Below are 25825 nucleotides of genomic sequence, written 5' to 3'. Positions count from 1 at the left end.
AGGACCGGAACAAGCTGTGTTCCACATAATCCACAGAGACAAGCATTACTGGGGCCTACACAGGTATCCATGACTATACTTTTGACCTGAAGAAAGCAAAAGGAGTTAAAAAGGAGAAGTTGTCAAAACAAGGATGAGCTCAGCCAGGCAGAGAAGGCAGTTCAAACTAGCTAAAAATAGCAAGGATGTGAGGACTGAAACTCAGCTCAGGTCAAATAGGTCATTAACATTATGCACTAGTGTGGCCAAACTGGTTGCCTGGGAAAGTGGATGGAGGTAGCATTTTGGAGAAATTTTTAACCATTTAACCTGAAATGAGATAGTTAGAAGTCAGGTGGCTGATCCAATCGGGTTAAAGTGACTTCACATATAGTGTTTTTTTTTGCCAAGACTACAAAGAAATCAGTATTCCCCCTCCCCCCTGCACAGTCTCATCACCTCCTTGCAAAACAGGCTGCAACTGATTAGATTAGATTCCCTACAGTGTGGAAACAGGCCCTTCGGCCCAACAAGTCCACACCGCCCCTTGAAGCATCCCACCCAGACCCATCCCACTGTAACCCACACACCCCTGAACACTATGGGCAATTTAGCATGGCCGATCCACCTAGCCTGCACATCTTTGGACTGTGGGAGGAAACCCGGGCACCTGGAGGAAACCCACGCAGACACGGAGAATGTGAAAACTCCACACAGGCAATCATCCGAGCCTGGAATTGAACCCGGGTCCCTGGCGCTGTGAGGCTGCAGTGCTAACCACTGAGCCACCATGCTGCCCATCAGGCAGATTAGGATGTTGGACAATTACAGCATCAAGTAATTTCTTTTACATTAACATATAAACTGAGCTTTCACATGTCACATTCAGCATTGAAACATGCATTTTGTACACCATTGTGACCACTGACCCACAAAATATTTTATAGCCAACTGTTGTAATACAAGAAACAGATACTAAATAGTTTCTCATTATTAAATTCTATTGCACAGAGAAGTTCCATTGGCTTGACTTGAGAGATTAAACGCGTTGTTTCTGCAGGTAAGGATGAATGATGGAATCTTGCAAAAGCAGAAATTCACAAGATTTTGTAGCAGAAGTTTATCATTAACCAGAGATTAGGTTCTGTAAAGATGGCAGTTAGCACGACCAGAAACATTCTTTCTGCAGACAAGGACATGGTAGAGATAAGGGTGTTGTAGCAGAGGTTTATTTCTGCAAACCTGACGATTCGTACGTACAGCATGCCTAGTGCTCTTTAAAGATAGCCAAATAAGGATTGCAGTAAAAAGAGAGGGGGAATGGGGCCTTTGGCCGGCAGAAAAGGGGACAACAAAGGGCTGTCCGACAGGACGGGGAATGATAGGATAAGACCAATGGGAGCAGGGAGGTGTGATTCTGCAACTCGTAAATTGTATAAGAATGTTTAAACTTTGTGTGGGTGTGCCTGTCTAGCAGACACCCTTTCTTGCAAGGTCGTACAAAATAAAATTGTCTTGTTTCCAAACGCTTTGTTTCAGGCGGAATTTGAGAGCAGGGACCGTTTCTCACAAACTTTTAGTGAAAGAGTTACCTCTGTGAATTCACTACAATAAAATAAATTTTTAAGAAAGGTAGGATGTAAAATAAAAATCACTGAACAAATATTTTCAAAGCCTCAATACAAGAGAAGCTTAACCCTGTGCTTGGGAAGCTTGAAAAGTGGCCTAGATCCTTCCTCTTGGTCTCTAAGCAACTGTCAAATAAATTAAATAGACAAGTAAAATAAAGGAATGAGGCGGCTGAACACTCCTCACTTAAAACATCATACTCAGCAAAGATCATATCTTTAAAATATTCTGTATTTTCGATTGCAGACTTCACTGAAATAATTGATTTGAAAAAAAACAAAGGATTGAGGATCACCACACTTTGAAAGCAATTAACCTGACACTTACTGTAAATACAGTTTACACAACAGCTGCTTCAAAACTATAGTGGAGGTGGTTTACAGATAAGTGTAGCAAAAGTGGAGATTCAGCTAGCAACAGCTGGCTGGTTTGCCTGTTGTAGGTGGCTAGTTAGTTATCAAGTGACAAAACGCCTCCTAGCTGCTAAACAGATTGGCTCCAAGGTAGCTGAATAGCATAGGGCTTGAACAAAAAGAGAAAAGACAACATTAGATCTCCACAAACTCAGGAACTTGATTCTCTACAGTTAAAAACCACTAAGCCTGAAGAAAATCAATTTATTTATACTTAAGTTATTTTTAATTAGCAAGTCAGAGACCTAAGTGTGAACCAGTCACTTTGTGCATCCTACAAACAAGTAAAAGCATAGAGAAGGAAGATCAAGAGGCAACATTCTTAATAGCACAATAACCATCTCAGCAAAAATCAGTGAACAGGGACAACTGCTTTTCCAGTCTTTCCCTCCACATGTAATCCCTATATATTTTTCCTGTGAATGAGAGCGCTAGATTTGTGCTGACAGTACATAATTGGTTCCCTGTAGCTGGGAGTCTAATTATGCTTCTTGTTAAGTACAGAAAGCTGGAGAGAGAGAGTGTTTTCTGTCAACCCAAGTCTGAAAGTTAGGTAAGTTGTGGAATTTTGTGTAGTTTAACTCTAATGTCTAACTTTAGTGATAACAGATTAGCAGGGCTTGGTTTCCACTCCAGCAAGGTCTAAGATTAGGTATCACGCTAATATACAGGGGAGGCAATGGTAGTGGTATCATTGGATTGTTAATCCAGAGACCTGAATAATATTCTGGGGACCTGGGCTTAAATACTGCCACAGCTGATGGTGGAATTTGAATTCAATAAATATCTGGAATTAAGAATCTAAAGATGACAGTGAATCCATTGTCAATTGTCAGGAAAAACCCATCTGATTCACTAACGTCCGTAAGAGAGGAAACTGCCATCCTTACCTGGTCTGGCCTACATACAACACTAGACCCACAGCAATGTGGTCGACTCTTAACTGCCCTCTGGGCAATTAGGGATGGGCAATAAGCACTGCCTAGGTAGCAACCCCCTCATCCCATGAATCAATAAAAATCCTCTAGCAGGCCACAGGAATAAAAAACTTCAATCCATTTGTAGGTGGGAAATAGCCAGTTACACTATTATAAAAAGACAGTCCAGCAGACTCTTAAAAGTCAAGATTATGGTTAACTTTATATAGTAGTGTAAAGCTAACGGCGGTCAAATTGCTGCCTCCTTGTCATCGCCAAGAACAGAAAATAAGAGCTACGCTGTTTACTTTGCATTGTTGCAGGGTGATAAAGTCATTTCAGCAAAAGCATTAAATGCAACCTAAAATACAAAATTTGTTTACAGAAGTAAACCAGTAGACTATTGGGTATTTTATTTTGATCATAGAATTCTGAAGACCTGAGAAAATTCAGGTGATATTGGCAATGTACACATGGATAAAATTGATTTTGGATGGGTTTCTCATGTGTTCTCCCACTGGCCAACTGCTCAGGTTTACAAGGTATTTATTTAAAAAGTACATGTAGAGCAAATTCATATTCTCATTAATAAAACCTCATCTTTAGACTTGATCAGTCTTGATATCTAAAGTAGTGGCACAAAACTGAAAAAAGGTTTTGACACATTTATTCTCTTAGTATTGTAAATATTTGAAGCAAATTAAAGTTCAAATTACCTTAATGAAAGTCAGCTCATCTTTCAGATTTTCACATCTTTGTTCTAGATGGGAGAATTCTTTCACAAGGTTCTGGTAATGAAATCGCTCTTCCTCAAATTCAGCATGCAACTGTTGACTCTTCAGTGCCACCTTCAGGGCAATTTGATCTTTAATTATACAAATAACAATACCATGTTACTTAGGCTTGCACTCCATTAACTATTGATGGTGAACAAGGTTGGGACAATAGGACACAAGATCTTTAAAATAGCAGTGCTCAAAATGTCAAATATTCAGGCAAAATGCAATCCTTCAATTTTGTATTGCTATCATTAAAACAAATTTGACAATGCAGCTTTAAGCAAAGTATGCGAACAAGCAGTGTTGGATATTCTAGAATGCTTTCCTTTAAAAGTAACAGTTCCCATAATTAACTAATACGGTGTAATTTCTTGTTATCGAGCTCCAAGTATGTTGATACTTAGCATGAGTTATGTTTGTAATAGGAGCTTGGTGGTTATTGGTAGATGTTCAACAAGCTGCAGACATTGAATCTGGGCTAGGAGCTTAGCCGGCTTTCCCAATTACCTAATTTTAGTTCAGGGGCACATGGCTAAGCTGTGACATTCTCAATGCCTCAGTCCAATTCAAACCTGTAACTCAAGTCTATTCCACACAATTCCCAACTGAGGTTTTGATCCTGTCTTACTTCAGCAAGACACTATTTTATACTTCAGTCCCTGCGAAACAAAAAGATCAACTGTCTATTTTCTTTCCTTATTACCTGAACACACACGCTGGCTTTTAGGTGGTTTACGCAAGTGGGCCCCAAAATCCCTCTGTGCAGAAATCCACAGTTTTCCTGTTTAAGTAATGTTCAGTTCCTCCATTCTTCCTGCCAAAACACAACCTCAGATTTTCTCCATATTATATGCCATCTGCCAAGTTTTTAAAGGTACTGACTTAACTGGTCCATATCCCTTTATGGGCAATCATCTTCACCACTTGTCTTCCTATGTGCAAAGCAACCCACAAACGTGTCGACAGTACATTCATTTCCTTCATCCAAATCATGTATTGCAATTGTTACTTGTAGCACTCCACTAGTTACAGGTTGATATCCTGAAAATGTCCCCTTTATTCCAACTGTTTTCCATCAGCTAGCCAATCCATTTTAATACACCTACATCATTGGCTCTTATCGTATACTTTTATGTGCAATATCTTAAAGATCTTTTGGAAGTCCAAATATAATACATCTTTAGATGTTTCTTTATCTGTCTTGCTTGTAACATCTTCAAAGATTTCCAATAAATCTGTCAAACATTAATGTCCCCTTCATGAAGCCATGCTGACTTGGCTTGATCACATTAATGCATTTAGAAAGTGCTTATTACATTCTTCGTAATAGGCGCTAACACTGATAAATCAGGGACTCCAACCATTGATTTCAATCTGTGTTGAAGGTCAATCTCATCACCTACTTCAATTCCCTTGCTGTACATATATTGGTCATACCACTGTTCAACTTCCATTTCCAGAAGCTGCACAGCTAGAAAACTGCACACACTTAACAGGTCGAGTCAGTTTTTGCATCATGTTTCAATTTGGTCCAGATGAACACACTGCCAGGTGAAGACAGTTTTGTGGTGATAACACTAACATGTGAATAAGAAATATACATAGGCACCGATGGGTGAAGCCTATTGTTACAGTACTACAAACACAATGAGTGAAGAATCTGGACTAGTAATAATGTACAACTTCTATACAGAATAGAAATATTTTAGTTCACACTTGAAGAGGGAGTTTGTTTTGTATGTCAAAGACAATGTCAATAAAGTTAAAAAATGGGCATTTGCAACAGCATCACAATGCACAGTAAAGTAAAAAATAATTTTCTTAATAGTATGCTTTGGACAAAAAAAAAATTGATGAGCTGGAGGCTATTTTGAAAGCTCAAATCATTTCTTTTCTAAAGAAATAGAAAAAAGGTAGGGCCAGCACTGAAGCATCATTTTGCTTATGTCATCTTCTAGTAAAACGAAATGATTCATAAATGACAATGTAATTAGAAGAATGACGACTGTGGTCAAAAACTTTAAGAACAAAGAAACAACAGCAGCAATCCATAGCATATCATGTGATGCTTCCAAAATAGCAAGGGGAGTGGAATTTTCATCTGATGACAACTACAGCAGGACCTGAGGGACTGAGAATGCTTCTTGCTGTAGTTCAACCAATTCAATGACATAACAGCCCAGCTACCAGATATGATCCTAATTGCAGCTCTTTGGCCAAATTACCACTGCATGATGCACTAACAAGCATTAGCAAGCCTTGTGTCGTCATATAAATATTTGTGCCATTTAAATTGAAGCTGGGTCTCTGGTTCTCCCAATTAAAACAAAATGCTACAATACAGACTGGAGAAAAAAAAAATGGGAGAAAAGTACCAAATACAAAGTGGATCCACCCAGAAAACATCCATGCACACCTGGGAGCAGTTAGCAGAGAAATGCAACAGGATCTCAGGAGTCAAATGTAATGGAATTCACGTCATGTTTGTCTCAGACCTATTCCTTCAAGTAAACATTGGTGAATTAGCCACTGAATTCCATTAAGTGTTTGATTTACAAAGCAGTGGAGTTGATACGCAAACAGTTGCTACATAAAGTGTTGAGCTGAAAGAGATCAAGGGACGGAGATTTCTGGGGACTCAGACAGAAAAATACCTGGGTCTATGTTCCTGGGCATTTAACTTGGAAGCTTACCTTGGCTCCAGAGACAGTATTCTCCCAAAACAAACATACTCAAGTCCAAATATCACAGCCACTTCACAGATATCCAGCCAGAGGACTGAACGACTCAAACTACGACCCAGAATTTAACACATTTGTATACATTATCTGCCAGTTTATATAGCACTAAAAATAAATTGCGTATTCTAGGTTTACTTTGGGTTGCACGAATTCAAAAACTGAACACGTGCTTAACGTTTTGAAGACTATGTCTAACATTTTCCCAACGACAGATGTAAGGCCAACTGGCATCTGGTTATTTGTTTTTAAATGTTCTTTGGTGAAATAAAGTTGAAAAATTGACCCCCTTTTATTTTAACATGATGAACATTCTACATTTACAGTAAGGCAGCTCCTATTCATGTGGTCTTGTATTCCAAATGTGTCTTTTCTTTCAGTATTTACACAGAGTTACACTCCCAAATGCAGCTTTTGGCATCTTACTCCTGCCCATTATATGCTTTCTCTGATCTGTTCTTCTACTCTACTCAGTGTCATCAGTTAGATCACTAACATATTCATAAACCATCTTAGAACATAGAAAAGTACAGCACAGTACAGGCCCTTCGGCCCACGATGTTGTGCTGTGGAATAATCCTAATCCAAAAAATAACCTAACCTACATTCCCCTCAATTCACTGCTGTCCATGTGCATGCCCAGCAGTCACGTAAACGTCACTAATGACTCCACTTCCACGACTACCACTGGTAAACTATTCCATGCACTCACAACTCTCTGGGTGAAGAACCTCCCTCTGACGTCTCCTCTATACCTTTCTCCTAACACCCTAAAACTATGACTCCTCATGGCAGTCAATCCTGCCCTGGGGAAAAGTCTCTGGCTATCGACTCTATCCATGCCTCTCATTACGTTGTACACCTCAATCAGGTCACCTCTCTTCCTCCTTCTCTCCAGAGAGAAAGGTCCGAGCTCAGTCAACTGCTCCTTGTAAGACAAGCCCTCCAGTCCAGGCAACATCCTGGTAAACCTCCTTTGCACCCTCTCCAAAGCCTCCACATCTTTCCTATAATAGGGCGACCAGAACTGGACACAATATTCCAAGTGTGGTCTCACCAGGGTTTTGTAGAGCTGCTGCAAAACCTCACGGCTCTTAAACTCGATCCCCCTGTTAATGAATGCCAAAACACCATATACTTTAACAACCTTATCCATCTGGGTGGCAACTTTGAGGGAGCTATGTACTTGAACACGAAGATCCCGCTGTTCCTCCACACTGCCGAGAATCTTGTCTTTAATCCAGTATTCAGCATTTAAGTTCGACCTTCCAAAATGCATCACTTCACATTTATCCAGGTTGAACTCCATCTGCCATTTCTCAGCCCAGCTCTACATTCTGTCAATGTCTCGCTGAAGCCTGCAATAGCCCCCAATACTATCAACGGCACCTCCAACCTTTGTCATCAGCAAACATACTAACCCACCCCTCAACCTCCTCATCCAAGTCATTTATAAAAACTACAAAAGAGCAGAGGCCCAAGAACAGAGCCCTGCAGGACACCACTCAGCACTGACCTCCAGGCAGAATAATTACCATCTACAACCACTCTCTGCCTCCTGTCAGCCAACCAATTCTGAATCCAGGCAGCCAAATCACCCTGTATTCCATACCTCCTGACTTTATGAATGAGCCTGCCATGGGGAACCTTATCAAATGCCTTGCTGAAGTCCATGTACACCGCATCCACTGCTCGACCCTCGTCAACCCGTCTTGTGACCTCTTCAAAGAACTCAATAAGATTTGTAAGGCATAACCTGTCCCTCACAAAGCCTTGCTGACTTCCTTTAATCACGCTATGCTTTTCCAAATAGTCATAAGTCCTATCCCTCAGAAATCTTTCCAAAACCTTGCTGACCACAGACGTAAGACTGACTGGTCTGTAATTTCCAGGGATTTCCCTATTCCCTTTCTTGAACTAAGGAACATTTCCTCCCTCCAATCTTCCGGTACGACTCCCGTGGAGAGTGAGGAAGCAAAGATCTTCACCAGCAGCTTAGCAATCTCCTTGCTCGCTTCCCAGAGCGACCTAGGATAAATCCTGGTCTGGCCCTGGGGACTTATCAATCTTAATGTTTGCCAAAATTTCCAGCACATCAACTTCCTCAATCTTGATCTGTTCAAGCCTATTTTTCTGCTCCTCAAAGTTCTCATTCACAAAGGTCCCTTTCCTTAGGTGAAAACCAAAGCAAAAAACTCATTTAGGGCTTCCCCTATCTGCTCAGCCTCTACGCACAAGTTCCCTATACTATTCCTGATTGGCCCTACCTTCTCCCTGATCATTCTGTTATTCCTTACATATGAGTAAAATGCCTTTGGGTTCTCCCCAATCCTTCCTGCCAAGCCTTTTTCGTGCCCCCTCCTGGCCCTCAGTCCACTTTTGAGCTCCTGCCGAGCAAGCCTGTAAATCCTCTAAAGCTGTGGTAGACCCTGGCTTCCTCCACCTCATGTACGCTGCCTTTTTCTTTTTGACGAGAAGCACCTCTGTACCCGTCATCCAAGGCTCCTTAATCTTACCCCTTGTCTATCTCAGGAAGAAATTTATACATCACTCACAACAACTGCTCCTTAAACAGCCTCCACATGTCTGCAGTACCTTCTGTGGAACAATGGCTCCAAATCGGTACTTCCCAACTCCTGCCTGATAGCGTCATAGTTTCCTTTACCCCAGTTAAATATCTTCCCCTGGTAACTGCTCCTTTCCCTCTCCATGGAAATGGAGAATGTGAGGCTGTTGTGGTCACTGTCGCCAAAAGTGTTCTCCCACCACGAGATCTGACACCTGTCCTGGCTCATTGCCGAGCACCAAATCCAAAATGGCCTGCCCCCTCATCAGCCTGTCCACACACTGAGTAAGGAAACCCTCCTGAACACACCTGACAAAAACAGCTCCATCCAAACCATCTGCACTAAGGAGGTTCCAATCAATATTGGGAAAGTTGAAGTCACCCATAACAACAACCCTGCTCCGTTTGCACTTTTCAACAATCTGCCGGCCAATGAGTCCTACAATCTCCCTACTGCTATTTGGGGGTCTGTAGAAAACCCCCAGTGAGGCGACTGCTCCCTCGCTGTTCCTAACTTCCACCCATACTGACTCAGTCGACAAACCTTCCCTCAGCAACCTCAGCCCATACCACCTCAGTGGACGAGTCCTCAAAAGGTTCTTTTAGCTGCCATTATACTGTCCTTGACCAACAAAGCCACATCTCCCCTGACCTTAATGAAAGGCCTAAACCCTGGAACATCTATTCCTGACCCTGCTGTATCCATGTCTTCCAAAATGGCCACAACATCAAAGTCCCAGGTACCTATCCAAGCCTCACGCTCACCTACCTTATTCCGGATACTCCTGGCATTAAAGTAGACACACTTCAAGCCAGCTTGCTGTCCGCCAGCACGCTGTCCGCTAGCACACTCCTGTGACAGTGAGGTCCTGACCATCTCCTCCCTACGCTCATCCTCTTGTGTTCTAGGACTACACCTCAGTTTCCCATCCCCCTTCGGAGCTAGTTTAAATCCACCCGAATAGCACTAGCGAATTTTCCACCCAGTATATTAGTGCCCCTCTGGAAGTGGGGACCGTCCTGTTTGTAGAGGTCCCACCTTCCCCAGAATGAGCGCCAATTATCCATGTACCTGAGGCCCACCATCCTGCAGCCACGTGTTCAGCTGAAATCTCTCCTAGTTCTTTGCCTTGCTATCATGTGGCACGGGTAACAACCCAGAGATAACCACTCTGTTCTAGCTCTCAACTTCCACCCTAGCTCCCTGAAATCCTGCCTGACATCCCTATCCCTCTTTCTATCTTTGTCATTGGTGCCTATGTGGACCACGACCCATTACTACACCCATTACAATTATTCAAATAATTTATTCATAATTAGCTCAATCAAGGGAGTTTAAAAAACTGAATATCTCTAAAGTGCCTGGGATGGTGGGGCTGACTAGGGACCACTCTCTCTGTGACTCCATCCGGAAAGCAGATAAGGGCGGGGAGAGAAAAGAGGTCTTTGGTACTCCCCACCATATTTCCCTGCAACCGCAGGAAGTGCTACACCTGCCCCTACACCCACCACTCCCCCACCTACCCCCCCCCCCCCCCTCACCACAGGCCCCAAAAAGACCTTCCACATCAAGCAGATGTTCACCTGCACATCTGCTAACGTGGTACACAGTTTCTCTGTAGAGGAGGCCACAACAGGAACAAAGTGGGGGCTTGGGGACTGCTTTGTGGAACACCTACACTCAGTTCACGACAAACGATGCACCTTCCAGTCATGAGCCATTTCGACTCCCCCTCCCAGGACGACATGTCCATCCTGGGCCTCCTGCAGTGCCACCCAAAGGTTACAGGAACAGCACCTCATTTCACTTGGGAACCCTCCACCCCAAAAAGGTATCAATGTGGATTTCACAGGCTTCAAAACCTCCCCTCCCCCAACTGCATCCCAAAACCAGCCCAGCTCGTACCCACCTCCTTAAACTGTCCATCCTCCCACCTCAAGCCCCACCCCCATCTCCCACCTACTAGCCTCATCCCACCCCCTTGACTTGTCTTCTCTCCCTGGAGGGACCTATCCCCTCCATAACCCCCCACCTACACTCACCTTCAGTGGCTCCAACCCCTCCTTGGCCTGTCTGTCTCCTCTCCACCCATCTTCTCCTTTTATCCATCTTCTATCCGCCTCCGCCCTCTATTTCAGAACCCCTTTCCCCGCCCCCATTTCTGAAGAAGGGTCCAGACCAGAAATGTCAGCTTTCCTGCTCCTCTAATGCTGCTTGGCCTATTGTGTTCATCCAGCTGTACGCCTTGTCTCAGATTCTCCAGCATCAGCAGTTACTACTATCTCTGCAGTCTAATTCAGCCTGTTTTAGAGTATCACATCTTGACATGTTTATTTTACATTTTTGCTTAAAATAAGCTGCTGTAATTATTTCATTCTGCCAGCAACCAATGCAATGGAATACTATGTGCAGTTTTGGCCATGCTGTCTTCAGAAATTCATCTGAATGTAAAGTGGATACAAAACAAAATCCCAATCAAATTCCTGCGCTGACTATAGCGAATGCAAGTCTCTTGCAGCGAGGCTGACGAGGGCTAATCAGAACAGAGGGAATTCAAAATTGTTTTATAATTGGGATGAACATTTGTTCACTACCTGATCGCTTTCATTGATTAGGTGGAGAAAGTGTTCCTTTGACTAAATGTTCTCTACATGTGGGAGTAGGAATAGACTGCATCACTTCCTAGCTTTGCACCTTTTTAAAAGCAAGAAATTCATACCTGGTGAGTACCGCATTCAGTGTCAAATAGAGACCGTCAACCTAAATGTTGCTTTACATGAAACAGTGCTTAGAACTGAAACTAATAGAAAGAAACATCAATAAATTTAAGACAATTTTATTAAAAATACCTTCAATAATCTTGGACTGTTCTTGAAGGTATCGGTTTAAAGCTTCTTTTTCATCACTTAAATCAATTTTCTCCTTTTCAAGAATACCCAAGCGCTGAAACAGATTTTAAAAAACTTCAACACCACCAGGAACATTGAAAGGCAGAGCTACAAAGCAGTTTATACCCGAGACCAAATGACATTTCCAAACTTTCAATATGAAGTACATTCACAGTAGGTGCCCACTGCAAAGTGAAAAGCTTAACACATTAAGTATGACATGCAAATTTATTAGAATTCAGCAGCCTGTTTTGTATATAGAATCTGCTTGAAATGGTTTAAAAAAATTAGGTTAATACTGCAAGTTTTGATTTATTGGGAATAGCTTAAGCCTTTGTTCCTCCAAACAAACCAGAGATGGGATTAGTCTTCAGTAATAATGGCTGCAGCTAGCCTGTACAAAAAGAAGTTGGTCAAGATGCAAAAATGGATAGCAAGAGTTTCTATAAGTATTTATAAGAGAATAAATTAAACTGAACATTGGTCTTCTAGTGTGCTATCGGCCAGACCAAACTCTCTCAAAACATGTCGAGGAGATAGCCTAGTGTAAGGCACTCTGTTCCAGATGTGATTGGTTGGTCAAGCTACTTGGCTTTAAGAAAAAAAAAAGTTTTCCTTACACCACAGTTAAAATACAAGAATTGGCATAATTCTAACTATCAACAGACTAAACAAAATAATGTTTAGCTACTCAAAAAAAAAACCGAGCTGCATCCCATAAACACACATTGACAAAAGGCAAATTCAGCAAAACAGATTTCCCTCACTTGCCATCTCCTTCAGTCCGGAGAAGGACCACTGACAGCTGTCTCTCTGCTGCTAAATTCATTCTATGTCTAGAAGCTTCAATTTCAAAACTCCCAACATCAACAAAAAAGCAGAACTAAAATCCTGGGTCTGTGTGACATTATCTTTGCCCATTCATGTTCTTATCTAGCTTTAAAAAAGGTTATTTCTATTCTGCTTTCCATGAAGCAGACACCTCCAAACCAGATTGACAACACGTCTGATTAGGAGAAGGAGGACAGAACAAACCCCTCTTGAAAGGCCCATATTGTGTCAAGTGAGTGAGAATGGAGTTAGTAATAGACAGAGAAACAGATGAACTAACTAAATATTTTGCTTGTGTCTTCCCTATGGGGAATAGAAGAAAAACTTCTAGTAGTCATCATAAATCAGATGGTAAAGGGAGAGCGGAACTTGGCAAAATTAAAATCAAAGAAAGTGGAACTAAGCAAACTGATGGAGCAGACACTGGGTCCAGATGGATTTCATTCTGTGGTCTTAAAAGTGGTCTGTTAACAGGGTAGTCAAGGTCAGAGGGTCAGGATATGCAGCATTGAGATACACCCTTTGGTCCAACTCGTCCATGCCAAACAGATATCCTAGATAAATTTCTTTTGCCAGCATGTTGGCCCATATCTTTCTATATCCTTCCTATTAATTTACAACATTTAAAGAGGTATCTGGATACATAATTGTATTAGCCTCTACTATTTCCTCTGGCAGCTCATGAGATTCAAGCAAAAGCATTCCACAAGACCGTAAGACACAGGAGAGTGGAAGGCAGGCCATTCGGCCCGTCAAGTCCACTCCGCCACTTAAATCATGGCTGATGGGCATTTCAACTCCACTTCCCTGCACTCTCCCCGTAGCCCTTGATTCCTTCTGGAGATCAAGAATTTAAATCAATCTCTGCCTTGAAGGCATCCAACGTCCTGGCCTCCATTGCACTCGTGGCAATGAATTCCACAAGCCCAGCACTCTGGCTAAAGATGTCTCATTTCCATTTTAAAATTTACCCCTCTAATTCTAAGGCTGTGCCCACGGGTCCTAGTCTCCCTACCTAATGGAAACAACTTCCCAGCGTCCACCCTTTCTAAGCCATACATTATCTTGTAAGATTCTAATAGATCTCCCCTCAACCTTCTAAACTCTAAATGCGTACAATCCCAGGATCCTTAGCCATTCATACATTTAACCTACCATTCCAGGGATCATCCGAGAGAATCTCTGCTGGACACACTCCAGGGCCATTATGTCCTTCCTGAGGCGTGGGGGCCCAAAATTGGACACTATTCTAAATGGGGCCTAGAGCTTTATAAAGCCTCAGAAGCGCATCACTGCTTTTATATTCCAACCCTCTTGAGATAAACATTACATTCGCTTTCTTAATCACGGACTCTACCTGCAAGTTAACCTTTAGAGAATATGGGACCCACGCTCCCAGATCCCTTTGTACTTCTGCTTTATGAATTTTCTTACCGTTTAGAAAACAGTCCACGCCTGTATTTTATTTCCAAAGTGCAAAACCTCACATTTACTCACATTGAATTTCAGCCATTTCCCAGACCACTGTCAAACTGTAAATCTTTCTGCAATCTCCCCGCCTCCTCAGTACTACCTGCCTGTCCACCTATCTTCATATCATCGGCAAACTTCTCCAGAATGCCCCTAGTCCCTTCATCCAGACCATTTATATATAAAGTGAACAGTTGCAGCCCCAACACTGAACCCTGCCGGACACTACTTATCACCGGTTGCCATTCCAAAAAGAGCCTTTTATCCCAACTCTCCGCCTTGTCAGACAGCCAACCCTCAATCCAAGCCAGTAGCTCACCTCAAACACCACAGGCCCTCACCTTGCTCAGCTGTCTCCTGTTAGGCACCTTATCAAAGGCCTTTTGGAAGTCTAGATAAATAACATCCACTGGGTTTCTCTAGTCTAACATACTTGTTACCTCTTCAAAAGAATTCTAACAGGTTTGTCAGGCATGACCTCCGCTTACTAAATCCATGCCGACTTGTTCTAATCTGACCCTGCACTTCCAGGAATTTAGAAATCTCGTCCTAAACAATGGATTCTAGAATTTTACCAACGGAGGTTACGCTAATCGGCCTATAATTTTTCATCTTTTGCCTTGATCCTTTCTTAAACAAGGGGGTTACAACAGTAATTTTCCAATCATCTGGGACTTTCCCAGACTCCAGTGACTTTTGAAAGATCACAACCAAAGCCTCCACTATTTCCTCAGAACTCTAGGATGTAGCCCATGGGGGCCAGGAGATTTATCAATTTTTAAGACTTGTAGCTTTGCTAGAACTTTCTCTTTTGTAATGCCTACCATGCTCAACTCTGCCTCCGGCTCTCCTTAATGGTTGGCATACTAATATCTTCCACTGTGAAGACTGACAAAATACTTATTAAATTCCTCAGTGATTTCCTTATCTCTCATCACTAGCCTTCCAGCATCAACTTGGAGCAGCCCAACATCTACTTTGGCCTCTCGTTTATGTATTGAAAGAAACTTTTACTATTGTTTCTAATATTACTAGCTGGCCTACCTTCATATTTGATCCTCTCCTTCCTTATTTCTCTCTATTATCGTGTTTGTTTTTGTAGCATTCCCAATCTTCTGATTTTCCAGTGCTCTTGGCCACTTTATAGGCTCTTTTTCTTTGATACATTTCCTGACTTCCTTCGTCAGCCGTGGCTGTCTAATCCCACCCCAGATAATCTCTCTTTGGGATAAACCTCTGTACTGTGTCCTCAATTACACCCAGAAACTCCTGTCATTGTTGTTCTGGTCTTCCCCGCTAGGCTCTGCTTCCAGTTGATTTTCGTCAATTCCTCTCTCATGTCCCTGTAATTACCTTTATTTAACTAACATCATTACATCCGATTTTGCCTTCTCTTTCAAACTGGAGACTGAACTCTACCATATTATGATCGCTGCCTAAGGGTTCCCTTACTTTAAGATCTTTTATAAAATCAAGCTCATTACATAGCACTAAGTCCAGAATAGCCTGCTCCCTTGTGGGCTCCATCACAAGCTGTTCCAAAAAGCCATCCTGTAAACATTCCATGAATTCCCTTTCTTTGGATCCACCAGCAACATTATTCACCCAGTCCACCTGCATATCGAAGGCTAGGTCTGTGCTTAATGCAATCACAGCAAGGGTTGAGACAGAATCAGGGTAAATATAAGCAACTGGGCCATTGCTATCATGCCAGTGAAGATGATAGATGAATCAGTGATCTTAAAATCACAGCAGCTGCATATAATAAATCTGGTACTATGCACAGAACACAGTATAAGTTTGCCTTTAAATCGATGATGTGCTTGCTGGAATAGCTGGAGGTCAGCTTTTAGTTAGGCTTGGCTGATGTTAATTTATTTCCAGATTAACACAGATCAAGTCACAAAAATACTGTTACAATTACCAAGGACTAATCAAATACAAAAGACTGAATTGAAATTCCATCTGCACCCGTTATTTCCAACATGCCATGGATCAGAAGGTATCTAGTGTTACTTGGATGATATTTTAATCGTGGAGAGAAACAAAAAAAAAACACCATCTTCACAATTTAGATGAAAACTCATGAAAATTACAATCTGAATGAGAGAACAGGCATGATTTTTTTTTAAATCTTCCATATAATATTTAGGCCATATCATTGATGCTAAGGGACTACATAAAGGCACCTTCAAAAAGTAAGAACATAACCAAGACACAAAAACCTAAAAATGTAAACTATAAACATTTTTGGGCTTGTTAAATTTTTAGGGCAGATCTGACCCAAATCTTGCAACCAACCATTCTTAATCCTTTGCATGATTTATTATGCCAAAATAAGAACCGGAAGTGGAAAGGTCAATGTGAAACAGCCTTTACAGAAGACAAGGGACTTTATTTATAGCTAGAAGTCCTGGCCCATTCTGACCTACAGTTACTGTGGCAACTATTACACAATGCATCACCGTATGGTGTGGGAGCAGTCATTTCTCTCATGACTCGACAGCAAGGAGAAACTAGTAACTATTGCATCAAGATCTTTAAACAAAGCAGAAGCAAAACTATGCAGATAGAGAAAGCAGCTCCAGGAATCATTTTTGGCATTAGGCAATTCCACTGTACTTGTTTGGCTAGGAATCCATCCTAACAGACTATTGATACAGGGATACCTTCATCAGCCAGCCATTTGCACAGGTGGGGATTGCTGCTGTCAGCGCTCACATGTACAATTGGACGTCAGCATCCAACTTACATGGGAATGCTGATGAGCTGAGGGAGATTGCACCTTAGCAGAAAATACCACAACATTGAGACAACTCGATGTTCAGAGGTTTGCACAAAGACAGAGCAGGTCATGTACCTAGCACACCTAAAACAAGAAAAAGAGATGCCTGAGATCCTGACAGCCACGCAGCACTGACTGACCTCTGCAAAGTCTTAACTGACTGTTGTGTACAATGGCAAATATTCAGAATGCTTTCTTCGCAAGAAAGCTTGATGCAAAGGGGGAGGGATGTTGTAAATTTGTGCCCATTTGGTGGACTGACTAAGTGATCACGTGACAATAGTGATGTCATTGGCTGTTTTGGGCAGCAAACTAGCTCAAACTTTGTCGTCCGTGGAGCAAACACCTCACAAATATCTCGCTGTTTGCCACTTCAGCCTCCTGGTCCTCCTCGGAATTAATGATCATATTAAATGCTAGAGCAGGTACAATGGACTGAATGGCCTATTCCTATTCTGGTGTTCTTAGAACTACTCGGGAGGGTTTAAAATTAGTCGGGTGGGTGTTGTCAGGCCTTGTCAATCCCACTCTGATCAAAGATCTATACTAAAAATAGAAATTCTCCCCTCTTTACTCGAATAGGTTGACCTGGTGTGCATTTCCAGTACATGTTCCTTGGTGATTAAACCTCGCTGAGCCAAAATAGAAGTGTGTGTGCTGGGACTAGTTATGGAATTATCGAGTCAGTTGTTTGACACTAACATCCTGTAGGTTTTCTAGACTGAAGGTGATGCATGCGTGTATTCACTAGGTTACAGCATGCATTTGTTCATGTCAGTTTCAGTCAGTTAAGATGTAAATTAAACTAAACTTGATTTATAAAACTGGAAGTGGAATGCACTCAGTCAGGATACCATTAAATAGTGATCACGTACAGAAGAGAAAAAAAGATTTGTTCAGCCGTTTGCAGAACTACTAATGCTAACTGGAATAGTGTCATAGCAATCCAAGTGCTGCAGTTTAACAGCTAGCAGGTGAGAGACCCTGAGCAGCAGCAACCCTGAGCATCAGTGAGACAAGGTGAAGGCTGATACAGAAGTTAGACAGCAAGTCAAATAGACAAAGCAGACACCAGTACAGAAAGAGGAGGAGGGATGACTGATCAATAAAACTGCATTTATTTCGCTGCAAAAGGCAGATGAATCCAGGGCATGGATGGGAACGTGGGATTGGGATATTGTAGCTATTACAGAAATATGGCCAAGGGAAGAGCAGGACTGGCAGCTCAAATGCTGAGGTACAAATACTAGGTGAACAACAGAAGGGGAGGCAAAAGGAGGGGGAGTAGCAGTTTTGATGAAGGACGACATCATGGCTGTGCTTGGATATTCCTCGAGGACTGTCCAGTGAAGCTATATGCGTGTAACTAAGAAATAAGAGAAAGGGGTTCACATTGATAGGGTTTTACTATAGGCCCCCAATAGTCAGCAAGAAATTGAGGAGCAAATATGTAGGGAGATCACAGATAGAAGTGAGAATAATGAGGTTGTAATAGTCAGCAATCTTAATTCTTCAATCATGGGCTAGGACTGCCATACTGATAAGGGCATTCTTAATATGTAGACAACAGAAAAACTTGCCTGCCCTATTTCCCAAGAAGGTAAGTGACTGAGAACTTCAGGACCAGTGACCCTAATCCAATTGTTTTAAAAATAGTTGTAGAAACCTATAAGACCTGGTCTACAAGTTAAAGTTCTAAATTGGGGCAAGGCCAATTTTGATGGTATTGGACAGGAATCTTCAAAAGTTGGTTGGGGAAGCTGTTCACAGGCAAAGAGACATCTGGCAAGTGGGAGGCTTTCAAAAGTGAATTAATGAGCTCTCAGGACCAGCATGTTTCTGTTACAATGAAGGGTAAGACAGGCAGGATTAGAGAACACTGGATGACTGGAGATATTGAAGCTCTGGTCAAGAACAATGAGGAAGGCAGCATAGGTCAGGTATAGATCAAGTGAATTCTTTGATTATAGGGAGTGTAAGAGTACATTTAAGAGAAATCAAAAGGGCTTTAAAGAAAAGGGACATGAGATAGCCTTATCAGATAAAGTGAAGGAGTGTTTGGAGGGATTTTCCACATATTAAATGCAAAAAAAGTAACTAGGGAGAGAATAGGGCTCCTTAAAGATCCACAAGGCCATCTGTGAGGAACCACAGGAGATTGGGAAGATCCTAAAAAGAAATTCACATCAGTATTTACCACAGAAACATGAAAGTTAGGGAACTCTGGCAAATAAATAGTAATGTCTTAAAAACAGTCCACATTGCAGAAGAGGTGCTGAAAGTCTTAAAAATGCAAGAAAGGCAGATAAATCCAAGACCTGATCAATTGTATCCCAGGTCATTGTGGGAAGCTAGGGAAGAAGTTGCAGTGCCCCTAGCAGAGATATTTGTGTTGTCAATAACTACAGGTGAGGTGCTGGAAGACTGGAGAGTGGCTAATGTTGTGTCATTAAATAAAGCAAGGCAGCAGGGAACTATAGACTGGTAGACAGTGATGGGCAAGTTGTTGGAGGGGATTCGGAAAGACAGGATTTAAATGCATTTGAAAAGGCAAAGTCTGACTAGGAATAGTCAGCATGGCTTTGTGCATGGGAAATCATGTTTCACTTGTGGGCAGCACAGTGGGTCAGTGGTTAGCACTGCAGCCTCACAACACCAGGGACCTGCGTTAGATTCCAGCCTTGGGTAACTGTCTGTGCAGAGTTTACACATTCTCCCCGTGTCTGCATGGGTTTCCTCCCACAGTCCAAAAGATGTGCAGGCTAGGTGGATCGGCCGTGTGAAATTATCCATAGTGTTCGGGGGTGTGTGGGTTATAGGGGAATGTGTCTAGGTGGGATGCTCTAAGGGGTGGTGTGGACTTGTTGGGCCAAAGGGCCTGTTTCCACACTGTAGGGAATCTAATCTGATTGAATTTTTTGAAGAGATGATCAAGATAAATGAAGGCAGAGTAGTAAATTTTGTCAAACTCTGCATAGACAATACATTTGACAAGGTTGAACTCACATGGGACCCCAGGGAGCTAGTCAACTAGACAAAATTAATTTAACAGGAGATGATAGAGGGTAGTGGTTGAGGGTTATTGTTCAGGCTGGAGGCCTGTGACCAGTGGTGCGCTGCAGGGATTGATGCTGGGCTGACTGTTGTTTGTCATTTGCATCAGCGAATTGAATGAACATACAAGAGACAAGAGACATGTTAGTACATTTGTGCATGACACCAAAACTGGGTGATATAGTAGCTAGCTAAGACAGTTTTCTAAGAGTATGCATTCTTGATCAACTGGACCAAATGGGCTGAGGAATGGCAGATGGAGTTTAATTTAAGTATGTGTGGTGTTGCATTTTGGTTAGGCAAACCAGGGGCAGGGCTTGCACAGTTAGTGGTAGGGTCCTGGTTTATTTTTTTTTTTGCGAGGCGGGGGGGGGGAATGTTGTCAAACAGAGGCACCTCAGAGTGCAGGTACCTAGTTCTCCGAAAATGGCACCACAGGTAGACAGGCTGGTGATGAAAGCATTTGGCATGGTTACCTTTGTCAGCCAGTAGTTGGGACATCATGTTATGGCTGCACAGGACATCAGTAAAGCCACATTTGGAGTACTGTGTACAATCTGGTCATCCTGCTATAGGAAGCATGTTATTCAACTGGAAATGGTGCAAAAATCAATTAATTAATTAACTAAGGATTTTACCAAGACTGGAGGGTTTGAGTCATAAAGGAGGGGCTGGGACATACACCACTGTCACCCCCACTTCCTTTCCCCAACCCCCAAAAAGCGTAGGAAGTTGAGTGACTTGAGGCTTATAAAATCATGAGGAACATCGATAAGGTGAATTGCTAAGGTCTTTTCCCTCTGGTATGGGGATCCAAAGCTAGAGAGGGCATAGGTCGAAGGTGGGGGAAGATTTGAAGAAGGGACCGAGGGGCAACTTCCACCTTCCCCTCCCCACCAACACAAAGGGTGGTGTGCACATGGAATGAGCTACCAGAGGAAGTGGTAAATGGAGGAGAGTACAATTACAACATTTAAAAAGACATTTTGACAGGTACATGGATAGGAAAGGTTTAGGAGAGAGACAGGCCAAATGCAGGCAAATGTGACTAGTGTAGTTTAAGAAATATGGTCAGCATGAACAAGTTGGTCTGAAGGCTGTTTCTGCACTGTACAACTAGGATTATGTTCTCTGGATTAGTTCAATAACAATCAAGAAATCATTGTACTCAAAACCACCTTGGAAAATTTTCAAAAACTAAATTCAGCATTGAGAGGTATGATCAGAATTCACATTTGCCCATATTATTCTAGTAATGTTCAATAAGAAATTAAGAACGCAAAAAACCTCACATTTGAACTTTCAAAGACTTCAAACATTTTAAGTTAAGCTGCGGCAAATACATTGTACACCTTAAATCGTAACATTCAATCTGCACTCAAATATTTGGGTCACTATGTATCAAGACTGCCTAAACAGACTGGCACACGCACTTTATCAACAGTCCCAGAGACCAGACCAATCCGATGTTGCAAAGAGGTACAATTTGTTTGACAAAAATGTTCTTATCTAGAAAGATGATTGGAAAACTAGAGAAAACATTGGTATTACAATACCAACTGGTCAGCTTCAAGGTTGTGAACCTTCCCTTTTACCCTTTCAAAAACACCTACAAAATCACACCAAAAGCAATAATTTTTGCAGGGTTGCAGATCATGAAAACACAATCTTAAAATGACAGGTATTTCCACAAAATATTTCAGTGTGAAGTTCAACAGCATTAGTGGTGGTCAGGGGTTACCACCAGGAAAAGGAAAAAGTTGCTAGGTTTTGTAAAATTCCAAAATGTTTATGACTAATCTATCTGATCCACTCATGATTCGTGGCACAGTAATTCAATGTTACCACATTTCTAACAAGAACATAAGTCTCAAAACAACTGGGGTAAACAATGAGCCTGCCATTTAGATCATGCAATGGATTAAATAAAAACTGTTTTTGATTAAACTACATTAGACTGTCTTGCTTCAATGGAGTTTAAGCATTGGTTCAAAAAAATTATACAACCAGATGGATATCTGGATGGGAATATGGCTGGCTGAGAGGTTGGTATAGAGCAATATATGGCTGAGGCTTTACAGGCTGAAGTAAAGCATTAAATGCCAACTTAACAGAGCTACACGATAAAAAGGCACAAACTGTTTTGGTAATGAGTAATTTTTGTTGTGAAATCACAAAATCTGTCTTGTCACCACTGTAAACCTCAAAACATATTAAACCATATAGATGCACCCAGGCTTTTAGATGAAATCCCTCCCAGTAGTTGCAATACAGCTATTTAGCCACAGAAAAAGTCAAAGTCAATTTTAAAGGCTAGACGGAGGAAATGCAGGGAACATGTTTTCCCTGGCAGGTGAGTCTAGAAATGAGGAATACAAGGTAGACCATTTTAAGACTAAGATGAGGAAAACTCTCTTAACTCAGAAGGTAATGTATCTGTGGAATTCTCGAGCACAGAAAGCAGTCAAGGTTAAGCCACTGAATATATTCAGGAAAGTTTATTAATAAAGTTTTATGTTTTAAGAGGCTTCAGATTATGGACAGAATGTGGGAACATGGCATAAGCTTATGGAAACCAATCACTATCATTTTAAAAGCTTGTCTTCAAATGAATCTGTTGGACTATAACCCTGGTATCATATGACCTTATACAAATAGAAACACATTAATGTTACAGAGATAATTACTCTATGCAGAATCATGTTGCTTGAAAATGTAGAACATGGTGACAAGAAAAGTTGGATTAGTCTTGCAGTGGAAAGGGTTTATCCAACCACAAACTGAGCTAGCCTTCTAATGAGGTATTATTATTATAGTTGCCTCTATCTTGGTTTACACAACAACAGTTTAAGTGTGGAGCTGGATGAACACAGCAGGCCCAGCAGCATCTCAGGAGCACAAAAGCTGACGTTTGGGGCCTAGGCCCTTCATCAGACCCTTTTTCTGATGAAGGGTCTAGGCCCAAAACATCAGAAAAAGGGTCAGAAGGGTGGTCTAGGCCCCAAACGTCAGCTTTTGTGCTCCCAAGATGCTACTGGGCCTGCTGTGTTCATCCAGCTCCACACTTACCAGATTCTCCAGTATCTGCAGTTCCCATTATCTCTGATGAGTGTAAACCAAGTGCGTGCTTGAGCAATAGACATAACCTGTACAAGAACAAAGAAACCTTTGGTCATTGAACAGTTTACTCTCAGGCTGAATCCCTGTATAGTGGAATAAAGTCTGCGCTATGTTTGAATGCCTAACATCTCCATGTCAAATGTCATTTCAAACACAGGTGGAGTAGAGCTGGATGAACACAGCAGGCCAAGCAGCAGAGCAACAGGAAGGCTGACGTTTTGGGCCTAGATTCTTCTTCAGTCTAGGCCTGAAAAGTCAGCCTTCCTGCTCCTCTGATGCTGCTTGGCCTGTGTTCATCCAGCTCTTCACCTTGTTATCTCAGATTCTCCAGCATCTGCAGTTCCTACTGTCTCTGAAACAGGTGGAATAGCATTGTCTATTTTTAAAAACCAAAGGAACTGTCAATTGACAGTTCCTTTATCAAAAGCCACGTGTTAATAGATAGGGTCAGAAGTGAATGAAATCACCAAGACTGAATGCATCTTGAAATTAAATAGTCCATTATTCACAGGAAACAATAGAATTTGAATGCCTTTATGAAACCTGTTTACCAAAATGGAGACTGCTGCTAAAACAAGTGAATCTTGCTTTAAAAACAAAAAAATGCTATGGGGTATACAAGAATTACTGCAGATATTGCAGGAGGAAAAAAAATACAATCCTACTTGATTCAATGCAGTTAACTCCTGAGATGCTTGAACTTCTGCATCTCTTCTGTCCTTATGTGCAGCCTCCAGTTCCTCTTTGAGTTGTGCGATTTGCTGTTGCAGATTCAAGATTTTAGTTTCTTCTGTTCTATGCCGGAGGTGCTCTATTTCATTCCTAAGTTTCTCCACCTCATTTCTACGAGCAGCAGTAAGTGCTGCCATTTGTTCTAAAAGCAGTTTGTTGTTCTTGCTCTGAAAATCAAGTTCAGAAACAAAATGTTACTTTGCCAGCTCACATCAGCTGTCAACAATCTTCAAACGTGGCAACAGCAATTGCTTCTTGATGGTCAAAAATTAGGATAAGGAGTGTCAAGGTGTAGCATACAGATCATGTCAAAGTGATCAGAATATTTTGAACTACAAGCCATGTCAACTTATTCATTTTTCAATCCATCTTGATAAATAAGTCGCAATAAAAACACTAAGTCTGGAAATCTGAAAATACACAGGTCAAGTGAACACCTGTAGGGAGAAGTGTCTGTATGCCTCGTCAGTCCCACTCTGATCAAAGATCTATACTAAAAATAGAAATTCTCCCCTCTTTACTCGAATAGGTTGACCTGGTGTGCATTTCCAGTACATGTTCCTTGGTGATTAAACCTCGCTGAGCCAAAATAGAAGTGTGTGTGCTGGGACTAGTTATGGAATTATCGAGTCAGTTGTTTGACACTAACATCCTGTAGGTTTTCTAGACTGAAGGTGATGCATGCGTGTATTCACTAGGTTACAGCATGCATTTGTTCGTGTTAGTTTGTCAGTTAAGATGTAAATGAAACTAAAATTGAATTGTAAACTGGAAGTGGAATGAGCTCTCAGCAAACCATTAAATAGAAGAGAACAAGCTTAGTTCAGCTATTTGCAGAACTATTAATGCTAACTGGAATAGTGTCATAGTAACTGAAGTGCTGCAGTTTAACAGCTAGATAAGCAAGTAATGACTCAACATGCACAGGGAGCCTATAAACACGACATTTCATATACTCAACAGTATCAGTACTGCATGGCATAGTGTATACTATAAATCAGCAAATTAGAGATACTCATTAAAAACATAGTAATCATGTGAGCCATTCATGTCAACAGGGCAGTAATAATGTACAGGATGAATTCATGCAACATTTACAAGATGATTTCCCTAAGCAATGTGTCAAGGAACCAAACAGTGTACAGTACTACAGTGCAATAAGTTTAATTAATAGTCCTGCAGTAAAGGGGCCACTAACCGTAACATGATTGCTTTCAAATAGTCAATGACGTACAATATAGTCAAGTTCAAAACTAACTCTCAAAATTAAAAAAAACAAAGCACACGGATGAACTACAGGTCAGATAAGGTGGAGAAAAGACAGGCAAGTGATACTTAGCATTTAAAAGAGTTAGAGACCATGCCAGATTAAACAAAGAGGTTTATGTTGCCAAAGTAGAAGCCGGGGGCATGAAAAATTTAGAAAAACTGAGCAAAAGCAGAGAAAGGAACCAATAAGGCAAACGGAAGTATGAAACTATACTTCCAAACAGGCATGAAAATAAATGGATAGATTGCACCCGTGCACAGATAGGGAGAGGCTAGTGAAATTAAACATTTACCCAGTAGAGATAAAGACACGCTAAAATTTGAAAAAGAGTGGATAAAAGGAAACACTAGAAATATTAAAGAAATACCCACCTTCACAAAAAGTCATTCCAGAAATAAAAGCAAGTGTTAGAACGTGAAATTTAAAGAAAAAGTCGTCAAGAATTAATATAGGAGAAACTAGTGTTTCAAGTCACAGATGCGCATGCACTGATGACCAGCATTTTAGGTCTCTATTGGAGCTAACTGCAGGTTATAGCAAATGCATTGGTTTTTATTTTCCACAACAGCTCCAATAATTGGGAGGTAGTAAGCAAAAGAGGGGAATGAAAAGCAAGTTACAGGTCAGTTAGCCAATATTAGTAATAGGCAAAG

At 41.5% G+C, this 25825-nt stretch overlaps 1 protein-coding gene across 1 annotated transcript in view; it reads right to left on the bottom strand.

The window, feature by feature from the left end:
- LOC125465649 (unconventional myosin-Vb-like) overlaps positions 1 to 25825 on the bottom strand; it is a 139038-nt gene that overhangs the window by 44982 nt on the left and 68231 nt on the right. Inside the window, exons 22-24 of the mRNA XM_059638583.1 lie at positions 23836 to 24069; positions 11872 to 11965; positions 3655 to 3803 (exon numbers count right to left, since the gene is read on the bottom strand). Of these exons, the coding sequence (XP_059494566.1) occupies positions 3655 to 3803; positions 11872 to 11965; positions 23836 to 24069 (477 nt within the window). The remainder of the gene's footprint in view (positions 1 to 3654; positions 3804 to 11871; positions 11966 to 23835; positions 24070 to 25825) is intronic.

Source organism: Stegostoma tigrinum, chromosome 30 (genome assembly GCF_030684315.1).
Source record: "Stegostoma tigrinum isolate sSteTig4 chromosome 30, sSteTig4.hap1, whole genome shotgun sequence".
NCBI lineage: Eukaryota > Metazoa > Chordata > Chondrichthyes > Orectolobiformes > Stegostomatidae > Stegostoma > Stegostoma tigrinum.
Note: the sequence above shows the minus strand (reverse complement) of the source record. Positions and strands in the feature narration are given on the sequence as shown.